Raw genomic sequence first — 12391 nt, forward strand, 5'->3', positions numbered from 1 at the left:
CACTTACAGTGAACTCCCCGGTAACAGCATCAAAGCCGACATGGATGGTGTGTTCGAAGTCTGACGGCAGAGAGATCTCTGGGCGCTCCTTCCTCTTATAGGCTGAATGACAAAGGAACAAAAAACAAACACACTGATTGATTTTTTTAAAGTGTTGTAATAAAACACAGAACAGTTTTCCACCTTAAGGACTCTGGATTATCCCAGGATTTATTTCCGTTTAGAATAAATAGACACTAAAGAGCAGCAGACCCAAAAACAAGTTCTAACTTGGCGTTGAAAGGTTGCAGAGGAGTATCTGAGATGCTGGTTGCACCATTTCGATAATGATCCCGGCTCTAACAGAAAATCCTAAATGCAGCCCTTCATGAGGGGAACAAAGAGATTCAGGTTCATTAAAATTCCTGAAAAGATCTTAAATCCAGAGAGGATCACTGAAAAGAAAGAAACAGTGGGACAAAAGTTCATGCAAAACACGGGAGAGAAAATCAGGAGGAGACGGAGAGAAAAGTACAGAAACAGAGTGTTTCAGAAAACGAGCCAACACATGAGACGCCGCATGTTGGAAAGAGCATGAAGATCTTCTGGGGAATCATAACTCCAGTGAGAATCACACGCAGCAGATTCCTGTGGATGGACTCACACTGACGCAGGACCACCAGCTTCCTGCAAAGCATCATGGGTAATCTGTGTCCAAGTGTGTGCACGTGAAGCACATCAACAAAAACAGTTTTTCCTCCAAAGATGAACCAGCAGCAGACGAGTAACAATCAACCAACTCCGTCTGATAATCTTTAAAAAATAAATGTTTTGATCCAGTTTTTACCGCCTGTTGTAGATTTGCTGCTGTCTTTGGGATCAATGTTCTGTTGCACGATTGAACATTTGCCAAACTTTAACTCATGGCCTCATATTTGACTCTGGAATATTTTGTTATACAGGGGAGCTCACGGTCGACTCGGTGACCGCCCAAATCATCATCCCCCATCACTGCAGTGATTTTCTCAGAAATGTGTAGCTGTGCATTCAAATCTCCACTTTAGTCTTTTAGTTTGAGTAGATGTAACTTTGCATGCCATGCCGCCGTGTTCTTATTAGAGAGAAGAGGCTTTCTCTTCCAAACATTACTCTACCCGTTTGGTGTTTTTCTAATTGTACTGTCATGAATTTTAACCTTTAACATGCTAACTGAGACCTGTAGAGTCTGAGGTGGAGCTCTTGGAGTTTCTGCAGTTTCTCTGAGGGCTGAGGCTTCACCCACTAGTTATTTTCACAGTATTCGCTCACTCCAGGATTCACTAGCTTAGCTTAGCTTAGCTCGTAGCTGACTTGCTAGCAGCATGGCTTCTTCACCTCTCCCTCCTGCACTTTCCTGCTTTGTGAGTGAGATGTTTGGTTTCCTTTAGTAGTAACGATAAGTGTAATAACTGTAGCCTGTTTGCAGCTTTGGAGGCCACGATCACTGAAAAGGAGACCCGGCTTTGTCTTGAAAAACCCGTCGCTAGCCAGGCCCAGTTGCGGCAGATGACCGCCCCTTTTCTGAGCCTGGTTCTGCTGGAGCAGGGGTAGGGAACGTTAGTCCTCGAGAGCAGGTGTCCTGCAGATTTTAGATCTCACCCTGGGTCACCACACCTAAATCAAATGATTAGTTCATTACCAGGCCTCTGGAGAACTTCATACATGTTGAGGAGCTAATTTAGCATTTGAATCAGCTGTGATGGATCAAGGACACATCTAAAACCTACAGGACACTGGCACTCGAGGCCTGGAGTTCCCTGCACGATCTGATATCGTCGTGTTGGTGTTGTTCCCAGATCATCATACTAAATGTTGTTCCAGGATCAACATTGCAAGTGACCAATCAGAATGTTGTGACGTCATACTTTTGCGACTTCGGGAAAAACCGCCGTAAAACAAAAAACTGTACTTAAGCTGCGAGAAACCGCCTCTGTCCGACGATCAACGGACCCTGATCCTAACCCTAACCGTAACCCTTTAATAAACGGTAAGCAGAACTGATATTGTCCTTGCAACATTGGAATTTCATAAATGCACGAATGGCTTGGCACGCAAAAGAATAACGTCACAACAATGTGATTGGTCGCTTGCAATGTTGAACCTGGAACAACATTTTCATGATGATCTGGGAACAACACCAACCCGACGATATCAGATCATCCGAGTTCCCTACCCCTGTGCTGGAGGTTTCTTCCTGTTAAATGGAAGTTTTTTCTTCCCACTGTCGCCAAAGCGCTTACTCGTAGGCGGTCATATGTTTATTAGGGTTTTCTTTGCATCATTGTAGGGTCTTTACCTTACATCATAAAGCACCTTGAGGCAACTGTTGGCGCTACATAAATAAAACTGAACCTTCTGTCAGTAGGGTCTGATTGTGGGGGGACTTGGGTGGGGTGTCCACTCCTGAGAACACTGTGGTGTTGTGTTTACACAGCTGAATGCTTTTATAGAGGTCCTCAAACGTGCTGATGATCAGTTATTCAGGTGCATTTTATTAGTAGCACCTGGCTGCTATTTACCCTCTAATGGAAGCAGGATGTGCTTAGTTTTTCACCTGACTGCATAGAGTCATGTGACAATGTTCTTCTTCACATTACTGCAACACGTTATCTGTAATTTTAAGAACGCAACAAGCTGATGCTGCTCAGCTCTGTGGTGTCCGTTCATTGGACTTCTATTTTGTTTCAAACTTGTTTTATTTGCTTCGTCTACATTTGACAAATTACACATTATGGAGTTAGCTGATCCTTTACATTTTAACTCCAGCACCTGTTGGGGGTCAAAGGTCAACTTCTTTAAGGATTTTACAGGATTAAAGCTGATGAGCTGTTACTCAGTATCAGCTGTGGATCAAGAGAAAGGTCTCAGTGTCTGATGGATTCTCACAGATATTTATGACCCCTAGCTTCTATTTCAGGGATGAATATGTTAGCTTATGCGTTTAATTTGTTGTTAATATCAGTAAATGTTTATTTAGTTTGCACACATGCACCCTGCGGCATCACGACTCACTTTTATCGCCTCCTCCTGTCAGGATGAATCGAATGGAGCGGTCTTTCTTCTTCTTGTCCTCCGGGTTTGGAGGGAGGGGCTTGGAGCCATGGTTGAGGGGGACGGGGTCCTTGTTGCAGGAGCCAATCATGGTGCTGGTGTTCCTCATGGGCGGAGCTGGGGGCTTGTCCTCGACCTCCCCATTATCAGACATCTTCAGATAGGCTGCAGCCGACCGTTCCTGTGCACCAGAGAGGCCAAAGTCAGAAACACAAACTCTTCTTACAGACGGACTTGTTTTAAATCTGTCAGCTCTTCATTACTGATCTGACACAAACAAAAACAATATCAGCTGCTTACTAATTATGCTGTTTATTTTCTGTCAAAAGGCCCATAACAACATCTCATATCACTGCATCTCCCGTCTCTACAGCTCAGCGCACGTGGTCGCGTTTCCCAGTAAATTGAAACTCTTTACAAGACGTTTTGTGGTTTCTCATAAAGAGAAAACAAAGAACCACGAACACTGAGATTAAATGTTTCCACCACATTGTTAGCTTCATCAGCTTTAAGCATAGCAGATCATTGATCATAAAAAACAACAAAAATGGGTGAAAAATCAGTACGAATAAAAAAAGAAAACTTTAGGTCTATTTGCTCACTGAGCGAGGTTGGTCGGAAGATGACTAAAACATCACGTGTGCTGACTCAGACTTAAATGCAGTCTTGGTAAAAAGATAACACACACACACACTCGCACGTACACACACACACACACACACTCGCACGTACACACACATTTCATTCTGTACGTACAACCTGGAGGAGGCGCCCACACAGCTGAGCGGAGAAGACGGACATTTTAATGACAAGTTTTACCACAACGCCCTCATACAAAAATACACAAAATCACACGCACAGACTACAACACAACCTGCTCGGCTAAATGCTCCACTGGGCACAGGAACCCACGAGGCCAGTCTATTTAGGTCAGAAAAACTCAGAATGAACCACGATTCATACTATAAATAGAAATAACCCACAGTAACAAGAACAAACAAACTGCTGTGTGTCTGTATCTCCCTCAGTTTTGGTGTAGCTAAGGTGAAATCAAAGCTTGTTTAAAAGGCTGTTTCAGTAGTTTAGCAGCACTGCCACAAACACAGAGAGAAAATTGAATGTTTCAAATCTGTAAATCTTTTCTTCTCCCCCTTTGTACAGTTTCTTCGGGCAATCGATCCCAGGTGTGGATTATCACAGCCACAGCGAGAGGAAGCAGTCTCAGTCCAACTCAAACAAACTCTCCAGCGGTTTGTTTCTGGTGGGAAATTGATCCGACCCTAATCTCACCCGGTGCTGCAGGTTTGGGTGCAGCAGCTTCTCTGACCAGATGCTGCACTTTAAACACTACTTCCCTGATATTCGTGCAGACGGTAGATTTTTTACTGACATGTATAGTTTTCCTTTAAATTCACTAATACATGCGCTGCTGCATGCGCTGCTGCATGCGCTGCTGCATGCGCTGCTGCAGCGACAGATCCTCGTATCAAACAGGGACAGGAAATACCTGTTTTGTTTTACAGTGGGTCCACTGTAGGAGCCATTTCGTGTTGTTAGCTTATGTGTACCACTAGGGGTCACTTTTTGTGTTTTTAATGGTGCAGCATTAAAGGTAGACGGACGTAATTAGCGTGAGGTGTTGTTGGTCAGAAAGAGCAAACGGTTTGTGATTTATGTTAATGATGTTGGATACTAAGAGAACTGTTGAACAACAAATGCAACCGATGGAAAGCAATAAAGGTTTAAACAGACACGATAAGCACAGCTGGAGTTATTGGACTATGTCTCATTCATAACAGCTGCACCGCGACACCCCACTTCAAGGCTTATCCTCTACTGAGAATGAACAAAACTTTATATTTTATGATTACAGACAATCCAGGTGAGGAGCTACTGGAACTTTTCCTGCAGTTCCTGTAGTTTCACTGGTCAAACCCATGTAAGTTCAGTGTGACATCCCTGCTCTAAACACTCCGGTTCAGGCAGTTTTTTTCTACTCTTGGCTCTTCATGACATCAGAGAGACTATATAGCTTTCATATGTGTCAACTCGGCACCCAACTTAAGCCCCGCCCAACTCCTGTTGAAATCTTTTTATGAGGGACAGCCATTGGAAGAATGTTGACTTAAAGGGGGAGGGGTTAAAACACGGTGTCTCAGACAGGGTTTTATAAGACAAGTCGTTTTTAGCAACTTTTTAAAGGTTTGGAAATAAGTTTAAATTGTTGTCCCTGCTTTCAACCAGGCTTCCTGTGCACAGGACACCAAATCTTGTAAAGCACCTCATCACAGTATCTCACAGGACAAAACCTGCAGTTCCTCTAAAGTCCACTGGAGGCTCACTCCAAATGTGAGTCAATTCCCACGTCTTCCAGGTCTTGATGCATTGTCAATCATCCAGGTAAGTAAATCTCCAAAAGTTGATTCTGAAGCCCACCGAAGGGCTGGTTCCAGTGTTAAAATGTCCAAATTTACAACAACCCACCACAAAAACATGGTACAAGTTCATTTAATTTGCTTTATGTCTCCTAGCATTTTTTAACACATACAACTTCTAATGTATTTAATTAAGCGACTGCAAAATTTTAGTTTCAGGCTCTCAAAGTAAAAAGAGGTGGGTCACAATTTAAAGCCAAAATCTCACTTTCGCTCAAAATTATTTTCTCTATAACCAACTTTAATATCATGGGATACATCATAGTTTCAACATGAAAGCACAGATTCATAGAAACAAGCTTTGGTACTCTGGATGTTTGATCTGTTTTCTGATCATTCACTGAAGAAAAGTTAAACTTTAGAAAACTAAACATGAAAGGTCTCCATCTTAGCAACATTTCGATACCAGACTTATATTTGCTGTGTGACAGCACAGAGGCTATGGCCTCTTTCACATGAACTCTGTGGACCTAATCAAACTAATCTGATAATATTATGAGCGTTATATAAGATATTATACAGCTGTGTAGGCATCATCGAGGCTGCAATAAACTGTTATTCACGCGTGAGAAGAGGGCTGAGCGAAAGTGTTGAACAGCACAAAGCAAAAGACCAAAAAACAATCAATGAAAACACTCGGTGTTATCAGAATGACACTAATGAAGCAAATCACCTCAAAATGAATTTTTGTCACAGCCCACTGCTCAGGTTTTACTCACAAAAGAAAACATACGAACAGTTACGACAATAAAAACTCCCACTGAGTTTTAATCGCCTGCTGCTCTGGGAGCGACACCGCAGCATGCACATAAATCATTTTTACATTTTTTCCATCAAAGAGTAAATCTGACTGTTTTCTAAAGATTACATCAACAACTAAAAGGTTCAGATTTACAAGGTCAAGTTATATTTCATAGTTATCAGAGGACAGATGGGCCTTTTTTATAAGCCATTCACAAAAATAAGACTTTGAATACAATAACAACAGAGAGAATCATCTCTCTGTTGTTATTGTATTCAAAGTCTTATTTTTGTGACTTTGAATACACAAAAATTCAAAGTCACAATAGATGGTTTGTGCTTCATGAAGGACAAACCATCAGTTTTAGGATTTAAACATGAAAGTTTTCAATGATTTCAAGACTCAACCTTCATCAGAAGGTTGAGTCTTGAGCAGTTCTTACCTTAGCAGAGGCATGCAGACATGTTTACAGCATAGAGGTGATCCACAAACAAACAAACAAACAAAGAGAAAACCTTTCTGCTCGAAGAGAAACTGTTGGATCGACTGAGGGTTAAAGTCTAGCAGAGACTGAGAGGCTCTGTGAGCCTTTTGACCAATCCTGCCTCCTATAGACGGTGATGTCATTGTGTGATGTCACAAGGTGAGTCACATGAGGAAGTGGGACATACAGTAAACACACACACTAACACAGATACTCACACACATGTTTTAGAAAGGCAACAGGAAAACTTCAAACACACAACTCTTTATTGTGTCTGCTGGGCGAGAACACACACAGGCATTATCCCACACAAACACAAGAGTGTGTGTATGTTTACAGCCGCCACACACACAAACAATTGCCGTGTGTGTGTGGTGATGTCTTTGTTGTTGGTCTTTCTGTAAAACACAAACCCAGACACACGAGCAGACGTCTCATATTTCGGACTGTGCTGTCAGTTTCAGCACAGACCTGTTACCAAACAAAGCCACACACTGTCTGCTGCAGGGCACACACACACACACACACACACACACACACACACACGCACACACGCACACACACACACACACTAATTGATCTTCTAAAAATAAGCACAGGATGAGTGAGCAAGGTTTCAGAGGGTTTTCCAGACTCCAACTTTTCCCTGCGGGACAAAAACTCAGTTTAATGTCGAGTCTTCCCAGCGAGGTGACACACCAAAGCCCCCAAACTACAGACAAATCTGGATTTGCCCAGTTGTGATCACTCTCACCAGGAGAGGATCTTTGAAGAACAGGAAATCCTGACGTCTTATTCTGAAACAGGTGGTTGAAGCCTCCCAGGTCAGAACAGCTGGGCGGGGGTGACGGCTGCTTTCTGGGTCGAGGTGACGGAGGATTGGAGGGACTAGTTGACTTTTCTGCAGCATGTGGTTCTGTGACAGAGACCATTTCTGTCCCAGCATTTTTTAACACAACTAAACTGCAAAAAGTACGCACTCATCTCCGAGCTCGTTCACTCTAACTCTGTTTCCAGAGCTCAGTGAAGCAGATCAGCGACGTGATTATCAACTGGATGAGTCAACCCAGAGTTTATTACAGGAAAGACGCAGTTTAATCCTGGATCTCTGCGTGGAGAACAAGTGTAAGTTAGATGAACTAACTCCATCTTTCTTATTATATCTTAAAAAAAAATCTAAAAACAAGACTTTCAAAACAGAAATAAAATGAGTATCGACAAAATCAAACACACAGCATTTGTTTACTCTGAGGGGAGGGGCTGCACACACAACCACACCCGTGTCTGAGTGATAAGAAAATATCACTGTCAGACAACTTTTATGATATCAAGAATCACAACACACACACACACACTCACTCAGAGGATGATTACAGCTTGTGTCTGTTCTGTGAATCACAAACTGTCTGAGCTGTCATGTCCGACACATTGATTTCTCCAGCTGACGACTTCCTCGCTCTCTTATCTGTCTTCTCAGTGAAAACATTTCCTTTTCCTCTTCGTCACGCTGCTTGTTACCGCCAATCGTTCGCAGTGTGAGCTGAGAGCAGCATCAACGAAACTACACTGGAGAATCGATATCTGATCGGACATCAAATCATCTAAAATACCCTCGATACGGATCGGCTTGAGGCACAGTGCCTGCACCCGGACACGGCGGAGGAAGTGAAGGTGAAACATGTAGAAAAAGCTCAAAGAAAAAAACACTGTGGGAGGAAACCAGAGCACCCAGAGGAAACCCACGAAGAGAAAGTCCTGCAGGACAGGGGATTCAAACCGACGACCTTCTTGCTGTGAGGTGACTGTGCCACTGCCGTTTTGGCAGAAAAACATAACGACGATGTCACTGTGACATGTCAGTCTTTTATATACAGTTTATGAGTTAAAACCTCTTCAGGGGGCAAGCGCTATCACTTCTGTGAATCTCACTCATTCATCATCGCCATCTCTTTAAAACATGTGTCTAATGAATTAATACTTCTGGTACCTTTAAAAACAAAAATCAGAAAATCCAAAGGAAAGTTTTTATCAGGTAGCATATGTACCGAGTAGGGTTGTTAAAAAAGGTGATACTCAGATTCTAATTGACAGTAAAAATCACCGTCGGGTTTGATGCTCATTTAACACTCATCCTCCAACACCCCCTCCCCCCACTAGCAGCCGAACACATGAACAGCAGCACAACAAACGTGGTGAAGCATCGTGAAGACCCCCGGTGTTTATTATTAGTTTGTTTCAGCACAACTAGCATCAGCAGTTCCATCCGTAGGTAACCTTACAATAGACGACGTTAATATTTAACAGCATAAAAACCTCATGTTTCCCAGATTGAAGCTGAGTAAAGTCTGCCAGCAGCTAACCAGAAACGGTGACAGTCTACCTCATCGACTCGATGTGATCAGCAATTATAAAGGAAATAAACAGCGGCTGAATATTATTCTGGGAATTTGCAGTCAATCATGTCATCTAACACACACAAACACAAACAGATGATGAAAACGTGTGTGTCCACACAGGGAAGCTTACATTATGGAGATATACCCACAAACACCTCAAGAGACAGCTGCCATTAAGTGTCAGTGCTTCCTGAAAGTGCCGTATCAGCACGCATACAGATAACTCCCCTCTGACTCTTTCCTGCACATCACCGAGGTTTCACTTTGCCCCCCTCCTTGTATCGTTTTTATCGTCACTGTCGGTAAAGATTTATGAGAAACGGGAACTGAATGGCTGCATTACTAAATTATTGCGCCGCCCTGTAGTAAAGTTTTTATGATGCATCCTGTGATCTGAGTGTTTTCTTGTGTTTTATTTCCTCTCACAGACCAATTTTGGGTGGATGTCACAGTTTCATTACTGCGTGTATACTGTGGTGGCACAAAAATAGGAAACGAGTAAAAGAAAACATCACGATGTCCGGGACGATCAGAAAAAGCTTTTTGTGTTGCTAGAGGTCAGAAAAGAAATGTGAAAAAAAGGGGGCCACTTAAGGCAAAAGCAGAGGTTTAAGGATCGATTTGTTGCTAACAGCCAGGAACCAGTCGCCCCTGGCTGCCATGGTAACCATGATGTGGGTTTTTCACCTCAAGAGTTTCTGAGTGACACAAGCAGTAGATGTGAAATCATGGATCACCAAAAGCATTCGCTCCTCGCTGGCACTGCCCTGTACTTAATGAGGAGCTACCATCCACGCCGCCCCCACGCCTTCAGTGTCCCTCACGGTGAGATCATGCCCCCCCCACCTCGTGCAGCAGATATCGGAAACAACCTTTCAAAAATTGATGCAAGCATTAAAATTTACATGTTTGTTGGAGCGATTAATCTGAGGAGCTGAGGACCAAACCAACAACCTTCTGAACAGCAGATAACCCACTTAAAAGAGGGGTTACATGTATCCACTTGTGAACGACTTGTCTGTGATGTTCAGTCATTTAAATGTGTACCCCGTGTCTGGAGGATGCATATGATGCAATCATGGCTTGATTTTAACAAGCTACTCTTACATTTTTGTAGCTGCTGTGTCTTTCTTTGCAGTAGGAACCGAAGCTGTGAATGTTGTCTCCTCAGTCTTGATGTCATCATAGCCATTGCTCTCATTGGAAGTCACTTCAATCACCTTTACTCATAGTTGAGAAACGCTTTACTCATCTACTGTCATTCTGCCTGTGGTTGCCTAAAGTTGCTGCACGTCATTGGCTTTCTGCACGGATGCCCTTTAAACTTAATTCCGACTTTGTTGAATCTGTGCAGCAGCTTCGTGCCTGACACCATTATCAGCATTTACACGTGTGCATGCTGTGCCTATACTGATCTGCAATTTTAGGCAGGTGGTTTTCACTCTTCTCTCTTCATTTGAAAAAATGGTGGCAGAAGAAAAAGTAAACAGAAATGCCTCCAATCACACTGATCAATCACAGTCATCACAGGCTCTAGAAAAGTGCACATCAGGTTGTGGTGTAAGCTTTGGCGGAGGGTTTCAGAAGGGTTTGGAGTTACAGGTTGCCTAGTGTAAGCAGAGGTACCTCAGAGGTAAAAATTCCATTTTAGGATTTGGAATCAAATGTTCGTTTCATGTCAGGCAGGTTTTTGCCTGAACATGGGAACCAGAATGCACAAGCTCTGCTTTTTTCTGCTTGTAAATAAATTGTGCATGCTAGCTTCTACATGCCGGAGGATGTTGCAGAAATGGATTAAACATTTAGCTGAACTTGCACACCCAGCAGGGGGGATCCGCCCCAGTCGTAGCCCAGCAGAGCTCAGTGCGCTTGGCAGTGGGAGGCCACGGAGCACCCCCTCCAGCTGCTCCTGGAGCTCCCGCTGTTACAACAAACACTAAACACTGCACACACCCGACAAGCTCTCGGTGTCAGATATTAGAGGAGGCGTGACATAAACAAGGACTCCAAACAGGGAGAGACAAAGGGACAGATGAGAAGACAGATGGAGGCGTTACTGCAGCCTTCTGGATAAAGAACAAAGAAGTAAAAAACACGTCTGCAAAAGTCCCGACAAACAGCAGCGTGAAGAGTCTGAACCGGTTTGAGACATCACCACAAAGAGATCAAATTCTGTCTCGTCTGCCTGCAGCTGACTCCAAAATCATGTTGTCGTGGTAATGAGACGAAACCCCAGGCCCAGACTTCAAATGTATATTTTAACATATTTTCACAGGTTTGACAGCATGCATGGACGCATGGATACATGTGCATGTATCAGTGTCTACCCCACACAGTCTGTATTCATGTTCACACACACACAGCCACACAAACGTCTGAACCACACCCATTATAATTTGGGTCTTTGAAGTTTCCACCTCAGGAGAGTCCCTGGTTTGCACAGCACACCCCGACGCTTCTGTTCCTTCTTTATCTAAAGCAGCTTCCGTCTTTTATTTTGTGTTTTTATTGAGAAGCAGTTTTGCACGACTGCAAAATAATCCTTCTTATATCTTTTGTCTGATTTCTTAAACTGGGCCTCAGCTCAACGTCTGACTGACTGAAGCTGTTTTAGCTCACTTCCTACTGCCTTTAAGCTAACCTTTTTAGGATTGGCTGCCCCTCCTAAACCAGATTTAAACGTGGTGCTTCCATGTAGAATATGGGAAAAACGTGCATGCGCAGTGCCTTTGTTTTCATACGCACATGGTGGAAAAAGCATGGCGGCGACGGAGAACGAGAAGGGAGAAAGCGGATCGTTGAATGAAACAGATGAACCAGAACTGGTTTGTAAAAATGCTGCAACTTCAGTGGTGTGGAACTGGTTTAGCTTTCGTCCGTCAGATACACAACAAAGCACAGTTTTTGGTAGCGCATGCTAGCGGGCCGTCGTTATTACCGTGTTTTGGAAAATACGGCACACTTAAAATCAAACCTTTGATTTTCTGAAAAATTGACAGAGCCCCTTATGGGTCACCAACCAGTGGAGTCGCCCCCTGCTGGTCATTAGAAAACTTCACTTTGCCAGCCCAGAAGCTGCCTCTGTGTTTTATATACAGACATATAAAGAGTCCATCTTTTCCTGTTGTTCACATTACAATAACAAGTATTGTGTGTATTATTAAAGCCATTAGTCTGTGCTACACAGCTCCATTATATTAAAATACATCAATCAGCCACACTGTTGGACCGGGTGACAGGTTAATTCACACACACACACACACAC

The 12391-nt window shown here is 43.2% G+C and overlaps 1 protein-coding gene across 4 annotated transcripts in view; it reads right to left on the minus strand.

Annotated features, from left to right (window-relative positions):
* pak1 (p21 protein (Cdc42/Rac)-activated kinase 1) overlaps positions 1 to 12391 on the minus strand; it is a 65963-nt gene that overhangs the window by 22539 nt on the left and 31033 nt on the right. For 3 of the 4 annotated variants that reach the window (XM_013916103.1, XM_005753784.1, XM_013916102.1), the window contains 2 exons: positions 3031 to 3250; positions 8 to 102 (listed from right to left, as the gene is read on the minus strand). In XM_013916103.1, coding sequence (XP_013771557.1) covers positions 8 to 102; positions 3031 to 3223 — 288 coding nt within the window. In that variant the 5' untranslated portion in view covers positions 3224 to 3250. Of the gene's footprint in view, positions 1 to 7; positions 103 to 3030; positions 3251 to 6688; positions 6712 to 12391 lie in introns of those variants that run through there. The other variant, XM_013916104.1, reaches the window with a different exon arrangement.

The sequence above is a fragment of the Pundamilia nyererei genome, unplaced genomic scaffold (genome assembly GCF_000239375.1).
Source record: "Pundamilia nyererei isolate P.nyererei 1_Seehausen unplaced genomic scaffold, PunNye1.0 scaffold00463, whole genome shotgun sequence".
NCBI classification, from domain to species: domain Eukaryota; kingdom Metazoa; phylum Chordata; class Actinopteri; order Cichliformes; family Cichlidae; genus Pundamilia; species Pundamilia nyererei.